Here is a 14551-nt window from a genome sequence, read left to right on the forward strand (position 1 = left end):
TCATGTAGAAAATATTAGTGAGCTATTTATCCTGCTCATTCTGCTCCTCTGCTATAATTGCTTATTATTGCTCATTGTGGTGGCAGTAAATACCACATTTTCATGTCTTTAATTCTATTCTTAAAATATCCCACACCTTTCTAGAAGTACTACTAGCTGAAAATAAGTCATCATAATTTCCGAACCTTCATGTAATCCTGGAGCCATGATCTTTCCCTCTTCCTCACTCCTGTAAATCTATACCTGTCTATTCTGTAGGTAACTCTGCACCTTTGCTACAGACGTTCGTTACTGCGGAATTAAGGAGGGTTTGGACAGATAGCCTGCAAGCTACACATGTAGGAAAAATGGAGTAAGACATAAGACATGGCTGAAGGGGAATGAATGAATGAACATTAGTACATTTATAGAAAAGCAACTAAGAATGAAGCCCCTGGGGCAGTAAATGTAGATCTGTTGAGGTCCCTTCCTGGCCTTTCTGTGATTCAGTATGATGATTCAGAGTAAAGCAAAATCTATTTTAAAAGTCTCTAAGTACATGGACACCTGATCTTAATTAAATGTAGCTGAGTTGTGCCAATGACATCAGTAAGATCACTAATACGTGCAAATGAATATATTAATTAAAAGCTATGTGTCTTTAAGTTGTGCAGTGAGTTATAAGGCAGAAATTACACTTCTCAAAAAATAAAAAAAATATAAATAAATTTCTAGACTTTCAAATGTCAGATAAATCTTGTGGCTATAGTGAAAACTATATCAAAAAGAAAGAATCCCTCTCAAAGAAATTTAAATATAGACTTTTCAAATAAAGTGACAATCATTCTGTGCCTCAAAGAATTTACAATCTCTATAGACGACATATGGTATACCCAATAGCAGAGGGAGCTCAGCTTTAACAGGATTGCTTCCAACCTAAAAGCACATTTGTGTTTGGATAGACAAGAACCAGGTATTACACAAAAGTATGCAACTTCCTAGGGAACTTTTAACATTACTTTAAACAACATAAGTTGTTTCCACCTAAAAAACAAAGACCAATTTGCTTTTCAATCTGTCTAACATAAGAAAAATCAAAATAGTTTTCTCTATTTTGTTTTCATCTTTCAGTGACTGTGATATAGCAGGCCACTGAAGCAAAACAAGGACAGCCTATATATTTTCACTGAAAATAGGTTAGAGATATATCAATGGCCTCATGGAAGAATTGTATCTAAGGGAAAAAAATCTCTTTATATGTAGATTTGACATTAAGTGTTTGACAGAATAGCAGAACTAGGGAAACACATTTATTAATTAATACTTTTTTCTGAACATTCCCAAAGTTAAGTTTAATCTATAATGTATCAGATACCCATATTAAAATAAAAGCTTTTTTAATGTGCCATTTTCTGCTAAAATTACAGAACAAGCTGAAGAGTAGGGAGTGCTTTTTTAAATTAAGATTTGTAATTGTTATCTTTGTTACATAATTGTTACATTTGAAGGCTCAGACTTATTATGGCTATTTTTTGAATGATTGAGAAGTTTCTTGACTTATTATAGAAATATATTTTTATACTATATAAATTACAAAGCTTTAAAACAGCACCAGAAAGGTAAACGTAAGACTAATGCACTAGGGAAATGTATTCCCATGATAGCAGAACCTGAAGGAATGTTGTATTATTTCTTCTGCCACTTTCAGGTTAAACACTGTGTTCTTTAGGTAGATGTGTATTTCCCAGACTCGGGTACTCTTTATACTGTCAAGGCCTCTGTCAGAAATGAAGTAAATTTTTGTATATTTTGTGTATTGTTTGGTTCTGTTTCCTTCAGGAAGTGATACATGAATGACAAAAGCATCATCTTCCCAGTCAAGTTTAGTTTTTTAATTCTCACTGGCATAAATAGGCATCATTTCTTACACAAGTGACTTTAGTGAGAAAGTTACAGTTTCACAAGTAGACAACCAGGGCTTCTATCAGAGAGCCAGGAGGAGTTAGAAAAGAAAGGGAAATTTGTAAACATCATACAAGAAGAATACAAAACCCCTTACATTTTAGAGTAGATAAACTCCTCTCTATTTTTAGCTGTTCTAAAAAGACCTTAAGAAATAGATAATATGCAAATCATTTATTGAACTTTCATTAAATTTGCACCTTGTAATGACAAGACATGGCCTTGGCTTAAGCTGCTGCTGTATTTTGTGAAATAACATGCATGTCAGAATCAAGAAACTATTTTTATCTGTCCTCTACTTTCATCACTTCTCTTGTAAGCAGACACATGCTGCTGATATTCAGTACTGTGGGTTTCTGGGTACAATTGGCATCTCACACCTTTTCTGCTGAAAGTAGAAACCTTAATTGCTAAAGAAATAGATTATATCTGTTAAAAAAAATTTCAAATGGTTGGAGATTAGGTAATATGTTAAACGTCCTTGCCTTCGTTACTGACTCATGAGTCAGACAATGGGAAGGGCTGGATGGTGGGAATACGGGATATTCATGAGAAATATATTTAGAGAATATTTTTAGAGAAACATTTTCTCAAGCCATTTTCATGTTTAAGTTAGATTGCATATATTGCACTTAACTTCTGGTTTTCGTTCCCTAGAATTGTAACACATAATTTCCTATGGTCTGTTCCATATAATTTTATGAAGAACAAAAGTTAGTATTGAATAGATACTATATGAGCTACATTTCTGGAGTCTAAATCCAAGGAGGTGGAAAGCTACAAAACATAGTCTTCCTGACTGTATTTTAAAAAATCTAATAGTCTTTCAGTAGTCAGTTTTCTTTGGTATATTTGGAACATAGTGTTAACTGTCTATATTAAAAAGTGTAAAAAGGTTTTAAAACAAAGAGTCAAACAAAAATTTTACTTCCTGCTTTGGCCTCCTTTGGCCTCAAAGGAGAACTGAAACTGAAAGACTGAAAAGCCATACACAAATGTACTCGCAAGAATAACTCTGCAGCCCATATGTAATCTGATTTATATTGCAGAGTTCAAAAGTAAGGGATCACATTGGCTTTTGGTTTCAGACTTGTACTGCAGCACTTGTGCAGTCTGAAGAAGTAATGGTTGAATTGTGTTCAAAACCTGCAGTGAATAGTTTTTAAAAATACCACAAATGTTGTAGATCTATTAAAAGAGTATTAAGGGATTCATTTAATGGAATGAGCCTCAGCTCCATACTGTAGAAGGTTAATGTATGTTGTTCTTTATACAAAAATGTAAAAATTAACAAATCCTACACCGTGGTCTCACAGCGCTAGAGAAAAAAATTAGAGGTCACTGGGGATTTGTATTAGAGTGGAAGAGCTAGTTTAGAAGATTAACAGTCTTAGCATCCCAGAGCATGGAAAACAGAGTGGAAACTAGGAGAAGGGGAGGGAGGCATCAGTGTGTTAAGTATCAAAAGAAACATCCCATGCCACACAATGGTCAATACAAAACAAATGTCTCCATGAAGAGAACAGTATGATCATGCAGACCTGAAATCAAAAACTAAAACTTTGTAAATGCAAACAGTTGTCTTCTTTTTCTGAAGTGCAGGTGTTCTTCAGAAACATTAGGTTACTCTCAACTGGATGTTAGATTAAAGGTAATTAAGTTATCCAGGAAGTTTAGGAAAGCAGACATAAATAAACTTTTATTATGTTAATTTTTAAGATCTCTTCAGCCATATGTCAAAAATTGTAAATAGAAGTAAGTGAAATATTTTTAACACAAGGGTCAGTATTAAGCACTGAGGGAGATTGTCTCAGTGACATAACTTAAATGAGGAAGTACATTGTTGCCTATTTCTTGTAAGGCTTTTTATCATATGTTTTATTCGCACTGTGCAAGCAATTGGTTTGACAGCTGCAAGTATTTCAGTTGTCTCCTGTGGCTGCAATTTTTGATTTTGAAGTCTGTTTTAATTTCAACTCTATGTGTTAGTCTTTTTGTTAAGAAATATGACTACACAATAGCTTAACCTTTTTGTTCTGCAATGACTTGCAATATTTAAACAAACAAACAAAAGGCAGTCTGATTATCTAGAGGTCCGATTGTTGAATATGACACAGATCAATACCTACACAATGTTTTGATCAAGTTATTTTGAAGATGCATATTCAGAGGACTGCTCTGCTTGCTTTTCATCTGTTGCTGGATGGTCTGACTGGATTTCAGTTAATCTGTTCTGACACTGCTCTAGTCTGTTTGTACGACTTAACTTGGTGAAGTAGACAGATGATTCTAGAAGTGCAGATTACTCAGCAGGCCTTGGCTTTGTGTAAGCATTGCTCAGCAATAACAGAAACATCTCTATATTATTATCACTGTGTTCAGCACAAATCCAAAACACAGTCCCATGCTATCCACTGAGTAGAAAATTAACTCTACTCCAGCCAAAACCAGCACGCTTCCCTAGATGAGTTGTGCTTGTCAGAGGAGAAACATCTGCTGTCTGAACAGTGCTGTCTTCTTGCATCATCTTTTTTTTTTCCTTTGGTAGACCTCAATAGATCTGCAGAGAGAGCACACTCACTTGCGTCACTTGTCAAAAGCAGTAAAGGCCAGGACAAATTGCACTGAAACTTGGAATTCATATGAGTTGTTTTGAGCAGGCTTTTTTATTTACACTGTGGCATTTTGGCCAGTATGCAATACAGGTTTCTGGAAAATATTGAAGAAATCTCTGTGATATTTAATTTAACTGAAAACAAGTTGCCCCGAGCCAGTAATAACAAAACAAACTTCTTATTATGACAACAATTAAGAAACTATTTTGGAAGTTGAATTCAAATGATGGTTCCATTTAAGAAAAAAAAGATTTCTTTAGCTATTTCAGCACATAAGCACTTTGTTTGCTCCAATATTATAAGGATTTCTTGATAGAAAGGAGGCTATTAAAAATATTGAATTCTCCTATCACAAAAATTAAACTTACTTTCTTATAACATCTGAATAACTACAAATTAGCCAGAGCCACAGGTTTGTAAATAATTTCGCTATGACCTTTAGTCATATGAATTAGTATTTTCATAGTAGTAGCACTGAGGCAGAGGCAAGGGCCAAGGCAGGGATTGTCAAAATTCTGCGATGCTGAACTTGCTTCAGAATAAAATGTTCCTGGAAGTAAATTGGGTTTTTATCTTTCAGATTGTGAAGACCTTAAGAGATAACAGTGTGTGTGGGTGCAGTTACAACTGTAGTCCACTACCATGTCTTTTCCTTCAGCCCTTCAGTTAAGTGAATTTACTAGATCCAAAATATTGATGTGTTCCTAATCATAGGAACATGCTCAAAATCTTGTGCTGAGATTTCCCATAACCACAATTATCTGTTAAATTATATGCCACAGACCAAAAGGAACCACATTCATCACAATTATGCTTACAGTGTGTTTGTCTTATGTTTTGCTTGAAAATATTTCCAAAAAGTAATTACTGTTAAATTTGTCTGAACCTATTAACTCATCATTTGTGTCAATGCACCAAAATACGGAGTCAGGTTTTCGCATAACATATGGACTCTTCACTAAAGTGCCAGCATATTGCAGTCATAGATTGAGTTATTGGCATAAAAGTAGAAGTGTATGTATATAATTGTAAATACAAATGTATATAACTCTTTGGTTGGAATTATTCTGCAGAAGCCACTAAAGCAATTTCCAGGAAACATGTTTTCCAAGATAGCTGCAACAGCTTATTCTCTCGATTTATGATTGAAATTTCATTGATGTGTATCATTTGAGAGTTATAAAAAGAGGAATGTGTCTCCCACTATTTTACACCTTTTTGCTTAGGTCTGGGGGAGTACAGAGTAAAATAATATGGCTTATTCAAGCACTAAAGCAACATTTTTTTATTGATGAGAAATGCTAGTAGAATATGTAAGTCCTTTAAGAAGTGCCACCTTTGGACTTGAAATTACAGCTAAGAATTATCCTCAGATGCTTCAGGATACACTAGACAGACAATGAACTATGACATGAGTTGGATGTTTCAAGCCAGACAAGGCAAGACCTGTGTAAAGGTACTTGATCTGTCTGGTTATTACATTGGCACTACAGCATTTTTCTACAAATGCCAATACTCTATGTTCATAGAAATGGCTATACTTTTTTTTATGGGCACAGTCAACTGAAGAATTACTTTTACGGAGTGTATGCTAATATGAGAACAATCTGTGGGTTAGAGACATAAAGAAAACTGACCTGATACTCCAGCTCAGATAGAAGAATGCTGCATAGGAACTCTCTGCTGTATTTATTTTTTCATCTCCTTCCTGTCACTCTTCCCTTCGTTGCCCTCTATATTCTCTATTATTAGTTTTCTCCTTCTTACTTTTGTCCTGCATCATGAAGCATTAATTACTCCATTTTTTTAATATAACAGAACTGTCTGAGTGCATTCAGGAAGCACTGAGGGAAAAAAAACACTCGTAGGGACAGGGGCTATTAAACCTGGAGATGTGGCAGGAAGAAGGCCATTATCTGAAAGATAATCTTACAATCTGTGGAAACAACAAGGTTAAGGCTAATGGCAGAGCCCAGACCTGACTGTATAGCCCTTGTGCTGAAGGGCTGTGAAGCAGTGGCAACCACTCTCTCTCAGTGCAGGCTGAGAATCCACAACTAGAACAGTAGAGGCTACAACTTCCTGTCTTGCCTACTTGAGTTGTTAATGGAAGTCAGAAAGCCAAAATTTGCTACACCAGTTTTTTCATTGATTTTACTAGAACATCTCCAGTGATGGGTTTGGTTGAATTAGGCTACGTAAGTGAGCAAGATTTGAGCTTAAAGTCGTCAATTCATAAAAACAAACAGTTTTGTTTGAAGATCAGTAGGGCTAATGTAAGGAATATATTCCCAACCTTTATACCACTGTACAGTATCATTTGTTAACAGCACAAAGCCTTTGTTTTAAATCAGTGAAGGGAATGTTCTTTGGTTTTTTTCTTTTTAGAAGTAATTTCATTTCTGGGAGCTAAACTGAAAGAGCAATGCACACCTTTACATATGGCAGGAGAGCAGTGCAGTAAACAGGGATTTCTCACATCTCCATTCTGGGGCATGTAAAGTTATCATTCCATTCATAATTTTTTCAAAATTTGATGCAGCCAACATGATGCAACCACATAAACACTTCCCTGCTAAAATTTGCCCGTCCAAAATTACTCTGTTATAACTATGTTAGCTTTATTCTTACAGAACCTAAGGGCAGATTTTTAGCATTTCAGGGAAGATAAAGGGAAGTAAGATATGTTATTGATTTTTGTGTTTTCTGACTTTCGCAAGTTAACTCAAACCTTAATGTCATCAATCTCCAGTCCTCTCTCCCAGATCTGCTTAATGGCAAACCGGCTGTTCAATATCCCAGTGGGAAGTCATATGTGTGTTTTGTTTGTCTGGAACTGAGTAGGTGATTGTATCAATGCCGGTTAGTGTGGACGTTTGTCTAACTTGTTTTGAAAGCACCTGACATTGTTTTAAGGATATATTTACAGTACAGTCATTTGTCTTCCTGAAAAATGAAAGCAGCTCAGCTGGAAGCACAATGCTTAATTTATGTGAAGCCATTGCTAATCATGGCTGTTACTGGAATGTACTGTATATCAACAATATTAAATTTAATTTAGATAATTTGAAAAAGAGGTATTTGGGAAATCTGTTCCAGTCATTCATCACAAAAATTATGTGGCCACGTCTATAGAAGGTACATTTTTTGTATACTGCTTTGAAAGTTAAAGTTGCCTTGCTGCTGTGCTTTTATTCTCTTTGGTTTATTTGTTTCTCCCAGATACTAAGAATTTTATTCTCCTCTTATATTGCATAATCCTTCAAGAAAATTTAATATTCTTCAGAATTTTCATGTGTAACTTACTCATGTAACTTATTTACATGTAACTGTTAATTCCTCTCCCATTTCCCTTAATTCAAGTTACTTTGTGTCTTGGGTAGTCTTTAAAAAAACCCTACATAATTAGCCTATGGAAGTCTCAAGGGATATCTCATTAATGTATATAAATATCGGGAGGGAGGGTGTAAAGAAGATAGTACCAGGATCTTTTCAGAGGCTCCAAATAACAGGACCAGAGGCAATGAAAAATGAAACACAAGAGATTCTGTCTGAACATCAGGAAACACTTCTTTTACTGTGAGGGAGACCAAGCACTGGCACAGGGTTCCCAGAGTGGTTGTGGAGTCTCTGTCCTTGGAGATATTTTAAATCCATCTGCACATGGCCCTGCTCTATGTGGCCTCACTTGAACAATGCAGTTAGACAAGGTGACCTCCAGAGGTCCCTTCCAACCTCAGCTGTTCTGTACTTCAAAAACTATGTCTAAGGTGAGAGAATCGTTCTAAGACTGGCTGAAGATTGACAGGAGGAACATGACTGTTTTATAGCTCTTCTGATCCAGGTGTTCATGGGCAGCCACCTCTCTGTCCTACACTTCTTGCTTCCTCTTTCTTACCCCCACACCATCTAAATGTCCACTGAAACTGTTCTACAGAAGTGTTGAGTATTATTTTATCTTTGCATTAATGGTCAGCTATATCTATTGTCAGCACACCACACACACAGTACAGAGACAGACATCAGAACCTTTACACACTCTCAATTGCAGCACCCAGTAAATATCCTTCAGGCTCATTATTATGCAATTAGACTATTGCATATAACAGTTTGATTTCTCTCCAGGATCCATTCATGTTTGGGAAAAGGAAACTACCTTTGTATATTGCCAGGTTAATTATACTGTCTGATGAAGTGATTTGAAATGCTCATAATTTTGAACTTTGACAAATTACTATCTCTATAAGACACTAGTTATAGTACCATCTACTGCACCACATTGCATTAATGTGCTTACAGCTAAATCCTCTTTGCCTTAACCTCACAAATAATCCCATTGACATTAATTTGTTCCTGAGTCTTCTTACTATTACAGGGAGTTGTAGCACTTTGCAGGATCACCTTCAGGGATCACAAGACGCACATTGGCACTCTCTGCAGATAGCTTAGTCTATTAAATAACTCGGCAAGCAGAACTGCATTTTGACATTCATGCCTGGTGATTTTTGTCTTTAATGGTTCAGGTGTTCTGTATGAATTTGTAAATTTTTTCGCTTAGACCATGGCGCCTTCAATGACCCCGTCAAACAGTTGAACAATATAGCAAATAGGGGCAGATAACCTAAAAACTTCAACAGAAAATCAGCTTTAATTATTGCTTGCTCTTCCTCTCTATGCCTACAGTGAATGCTCTGGCTAATGCAACTTCTTTCTGCCCCAAGAGTGTTTGGATTTTGGATTTTCCTGCATAAGTGGTTTTTCTCATAAGTTCTTTTAAAGACTTGCAGTATCACCATTCGGTGATTGAGGAAAGCTGACTTTTTCAAAAAACAAATATTCCTTAACTTACAAAAAGTATCAGCATGATGTGAGAGTTTGAAAGCACTAAAAATGCGTTACTGTTTTCTCTAGAGAGTTGTTGAGATATTTTATGCAGAACAGTGTTTTAAATTCACTTTCTTATTCTTAACTAGCAGTAATTTGAAGGGATTATGTTTTGACAGGGGAAGAGGGAGGGGCAAAACCTGAACTTCTTTAGTCCTTCCCTCTATCTCAGTTAATTACAGATAGAAAGGAGAACAAGAGGATTTTCTTTTTCCAGAATCAAAGTGTATTTCCAAAGTGGCATCCTCATAACAACCCAGCAGGAGATAAGTGTTCCTGAGCCTAAATTTTATTGTACTAAGACTATATAAAAGATTTATTTACCAATTTTTTTTCTGGGCCTATTTGCCATCTTTTTTCCATTTCCCTCTGCTCTTCATGTTTTAGTTGTTAAGATGAATCTTTTGCTCTCTGTCTACCTCTGTGAGTGGATTAAGAAAATTAGAAGAGAGGTGTGTTGCTGGTTTTACATGCTCATAAAAGATAGGCTTTAAAGCTGATGGAAAAAATATTTCAGGCTTCTTTTCTATGTTATGAGTTTTAGGGCTTAAAGGAAGGTGGTGCTCAAAAGTGTTTATGAATGCAAATATACACATTTTAATTTTTTAAGGGATCTCAGTAGGCTTTGGCAAGAACCCCCACTGAATTCTGGAGGGATTTGGTTCCCAATTTCTATTAGTGTCTGTGGAAATTCCATCTGTAACTATGTGGTTTTGCCATTGGGTTCAAAAATGAACGACACAAGAAGAACATCCCAGAACAGAGGGAACTGATCCAGACTGCAGTCCTGGAGAGGGTGACAGCATAGTTTGCTGAGGCTGTTGCAGCAGAGGTAGGAAAGAGATGCCATGTGCATCCACTGAGTGCCAGTACATCTGCTGACTGTGGGAGGAAGGCTGTCCACAGTGTGGGAACACAGGCAAGAATCCCTGCTCTGCTTAGAAGAGCAGATAGAAGGTCTATCTGTGGGTCAAGGCCGGTTCTGCTAACACCTAAACCAAACCAAGTTTTTCATTAATGTAATCCACTGTTGTAGATATAATGTTGCTGGAAGTACAGCTCAAATTTTCCTGTAAGGTGGAAACAGTGGGTTGTTTCCAAAAGCACTTGAAGCTCTTTCCACACTCCTTCTCCTCCCTAATATGTTTTGTTTGCTTGTATATAGTCTATTTTTTTTATTTCAGAAGACACAGTATTGAAGCATTTTGCCATAAAGAATATGTTTTCAGAGGTCTTCAGGAATTCCTGGTATTTCTCAGGCTGCTGTGCGAAGTTCTTCATTAAATAAGTACAACAATAAAGTTACTGTCAGTGAAATGCTCCTCAGGCAACTCCCCCCGGTCCCCTCCTAATTTCTAAATAAGCATGCCTTTTGTTGCCTCTCTTCATGCATGAATTCCTGCACAGTCATGTGGGCTGATGCAGATGAACAGCGGTGACATTGTATCTCAGGGCCATACTGGTGACTCCTTGTGTGGGAGTTACTCATGTGAAACACTGGTTTATGTAATCTCCCCATCCCTGCCCATGGGCTGGGAAAAGGAGACAGCCATAAGGAAGGGAAGAGATTTATGAATGCTGTGATGTGTCTAGGTTTTTGCTGTCACTCTAAATAACTGCATTTTCTTAATGTGGTACTGGCATTAACAGCTGAACAAGCAGCAATAAATAGCGCAAGAGGCTCTTACTTATATTCATTTGTGCTGTAAAAACACCTTCTCTTCTTATTGCTTTGATAAAACATCAAATCCATATTTACTTACTGACCAATTTAACTCTAATAGTCCATGAGACTATTAGAATTGTCTTACCTTTTGTTTCGTGTAACTTTACTAGCTCTGTAGCAGATCTGGGAGATGTTTATGGAAAGGTTATTATATCTCTGTTCAGTGATTTATGATTTTCACCTGCCTGTAATATCTCCATAGATACCTACTTCTGATTAATCTTCAGCTCTTACACCTGTTTTTACATGCTCTAATTGTGAGTGTACCAGAATTGAGCTTGGTGATCCACCTGCAATATTGCCCTAACTTTCTCAACTTTCATCACCAATTCATTTTCTGTTTTTTGCTGTTCTACTGTCAGCTGGATGAACAGCTCCGTAATTTTTTTCTATTCAAATGGATTTCCTTTTTCAAGTCTTGATGCCTGTTTTACTTTTTGTATGCTTTAGAAATTGCATGTCTGAGTGAACTCCCGAAATGTAATCACAAGTCAATCAGAGGAATGTGATAGATGTGATTCTTTTGACTCAGTACTCTCTCAGAGAAAATTTAATCTCAGTGAGAAGTTATTCAGAGTCCTTTCTTTTTCAGTTTTCCTGAAAACAAGCAAAATATTAAGGAGAAATTTTCTTCTACTTAACATTCTTAAACACTCATGCATGAATTGCCAAAGTTGCTCTGTTTAAGCACTGATTGACGTATCTGTTTCTTCCCTTCCTTTTCTGAATTTTGCTGGATCCACTGTAACATCCTTTAAAATCAGGTTATGACTTTCATCAATGCCCACAACACTCAGAATATTGATAAAAGCATTGTACCAACATGTGTCTTTATGTTAAAATCCCAATTAAAAGTGCAGCCCCACCTAAAGTAGCATAATCGAATAAATACAAACAACTTGCACAAATGCCTATATAAAAGTCTCCACAGTTTTAGCAAGTAAATAAGAATTGCAGGCAGATGTGATGACAGAATAACTTCTGAGAGCATAGTAGGGTTATTGTGCAGGGAAATACACCACTCTGAAAGCCATGAGGTCTGAGAAATTAAATCATGGATTCTTGCAATATTAAAGAATCACAGAATTGCAGAATATGCTGAGTTGGAAGGGACCCACAAGGACCATCAAGTCCAACCCTTAACCCTGCACAGGACCACCCCTCAGAGTCAAACCATGTGTTTCAGAGTATCATCCAAACACTTCTTGAACTCTGTCAGGCTTGGTGCTGTGACCACTTCCCTGGAGAGCCTGTTCCAGTGCCCAACCACCCTCTGGGTGAAGAACCTTTTTCTAATATCCAACCTAAACCTGCCCTGACACAACTTCAGGCCATTCCCTGGGCTCCAGTCACTGGTCACCACAGCGAAGAGCTCAGTGTCTGCTCCTCCTCTTCCCCTCATCAGAGAGTTTGCATGGGATAGCAGTAAGTTCAACAGAGCTTTTGAATGGGAAGGACGAATAAGTGCTGCTAACATACGATTATTGATGAACAATTCAAGAGTTTAAAGCAGGTGCTCTGTTTTCTGTTGAAACTGAAAGTGAGAACCAATACATCTAATCCCTCTAGTGTTTCTCAGAGGATGGTACCCTGACTGTGATTGGTAGCATTGTCCTATGGAGAACACAAGAATTTTAGATGCATAAAAATGATACTTCTGCAATGTGTCCTGATCTGATTTTCTTCAACATCTGCTGTCAGTTAAAAGTTTCAGGAATTTCTTTATCCAGAACCCTCTGAAATTTATCTGTGTACTGTTGCACACCATTTCATAGTTCAGTTCATGCCAGTTTTGTTTTTAAACAACTGGCATTTACCTGTGTGTGACTGAAAATTATGACACAATGGAGACATCTTGTCATTAAGGAGTAGAACCAACTCTCATGAGATCTGTTTCTCCTGTGGACTTATCAGGTCAAGATTACAAAATTCAGCCTTTCTGTGCCTTTTATGCTTAGTAAAATGGGTAAAGAGATACCTCTGATATTTGTATTGCTTATTTTAGGATGTACCATGCTTAACAATGTGATTTATATTGGAAGCTGTAATATTACTGTCATAGAAACAAAATGGAGTTGACAATCCAATCAGGATACAGTACTAGCTTTTCTCTTCTCTCTCTCCCTCTAGGTTTTTAGAGTGTGGGATATACAAACCCTTGCACCGCTGCAGGTCTTCCATGATAATCAAGGGAGTCCTGAAGAGTTGAATACCTTTCCCATGGTATTTGACAATGATCACGGCATACTTATCACTGGTATGTTATTGCAGTTGATGTATGAGAGCATGACCCTTCTCCTAGAATGCAATTTCTTTTGTGGTGATTTCCTTTATGATTGCATACAACTGAAGTTGAGTTCAGGAATAGAGTATATGAGAATATACAGAATACTGAGAGGCAAGGGTATTTGCACAATAAGATCATTTTAAAGTGGGTTATATCTGGTGTTAATTTCAATATCAAAACATGTGTGAAAATATGCAGCATAGGAATTAAATTCAAGAACCAAAGGAAATGAGAAAGGCTTCTCTGAAGGCGAGGTGAGCATCCCATAGCAAAATTAAACTACAGATATTGTTCTATAGACTTGTCATTTCTTGAAAGCTACTAAGCTGCTGATCTTCACCTAACAATTCCTCTAGTACCCTCCTCCTCCCATTTGGAGATCAAAACAGCAACATAAAGTCTCTGTGGAGCCCTCACAAGTAATTCAAACTCCTTATTTAACTCAGAAGCTAGAGACAGCCCCACAATCTGCGGTGTCAACAGATGTACTGCTCGACTGATGAGGAATAAAATATTGTGGGAACTCAATCTGAGTTCTGTGGGACTCAGATAAAATATTGTGGTAACTCAGTTCTAGGCTCTGTTTCCTGACTCTGTAACAGGGAGCCTGGAATCTCTGAGGGACCAGACCTTTGCAGTTGTCACTAAGGATGTTAGTCTTCTGTATCTAAGACAGAGACTCTTGAAAACAGAAGGGTTTGTCTGCCCCAGGGATGTAGTCACTGAAAAAAACAGCTTTGAATTTCTTCTGAGGCTGTAGAGGCCTGACTCACACCAGGAAAATAAGGTAGTTGTCTTTGGAGACAGATTTTTCTGTCCTTGGATTAGAAACAAGGCACAAAGCTTGTAAATCTTGTCAAATCTCAGATGAATGTGAAACATTTTGTTTTCAGTGAACTGGTAGTTTCTGCTGAATCTTTTGATTACTAAAGGATACAGATACTATCTTTAGTTCAAATTTAAGTTAGTGAGATTTTCCAGGCTTAGTAATGTAGGGAATATAAACAGATCAATCCTTGACAAAATGGGGTAACTTTGCCCATGTAAATAATCATTCTATAAGTGCCTAAATATTTCTGAAAATCTGGTCCTGGACTC

General features: G+C 36.8%; 1 protein-coding gene across 2 annotated transcripts in view; it reads left to right on the forward strand.

The window, feature by feature from the left end:
• Positions 1-14551, forward strand: part of WDR64 (WD repeat domain 64) — a 73771-nt gene that overhangs the window by 34867 nt on the left and 24353 nt on the right. For both annotated transcript variants that reach the window (XR_003530022.1, XM_027657398.1), the window contains exon 13: positions 13297-13423. Coding sequence is in view for 1 of the 2 variants with exons in the window: in XM_027657398.1 (XP_027513199.1) it covers positions 13297-13423 (127 nt within the window). In the remaining variant the exon portion in view is untranslated. The remainder of the gene's footprint in view (positions 1-13296; positions 13424-14551) is intronic.

The sequence above is a fragment of the Corapipo altera genome, unplaced genomic scaffold (assembly GCF_003945725.1).
Source record: "Corapipo altera isolate COAL_440 unplaced genomic scaffold, ASM394572v1 2c, whole genome shotgun sequence".
Lineage (NCBI taxonomy): Eukaryota > Metazoa > Chordata > Aves > Passeriformes > Pipridae > Corapipo > Corapipo altera.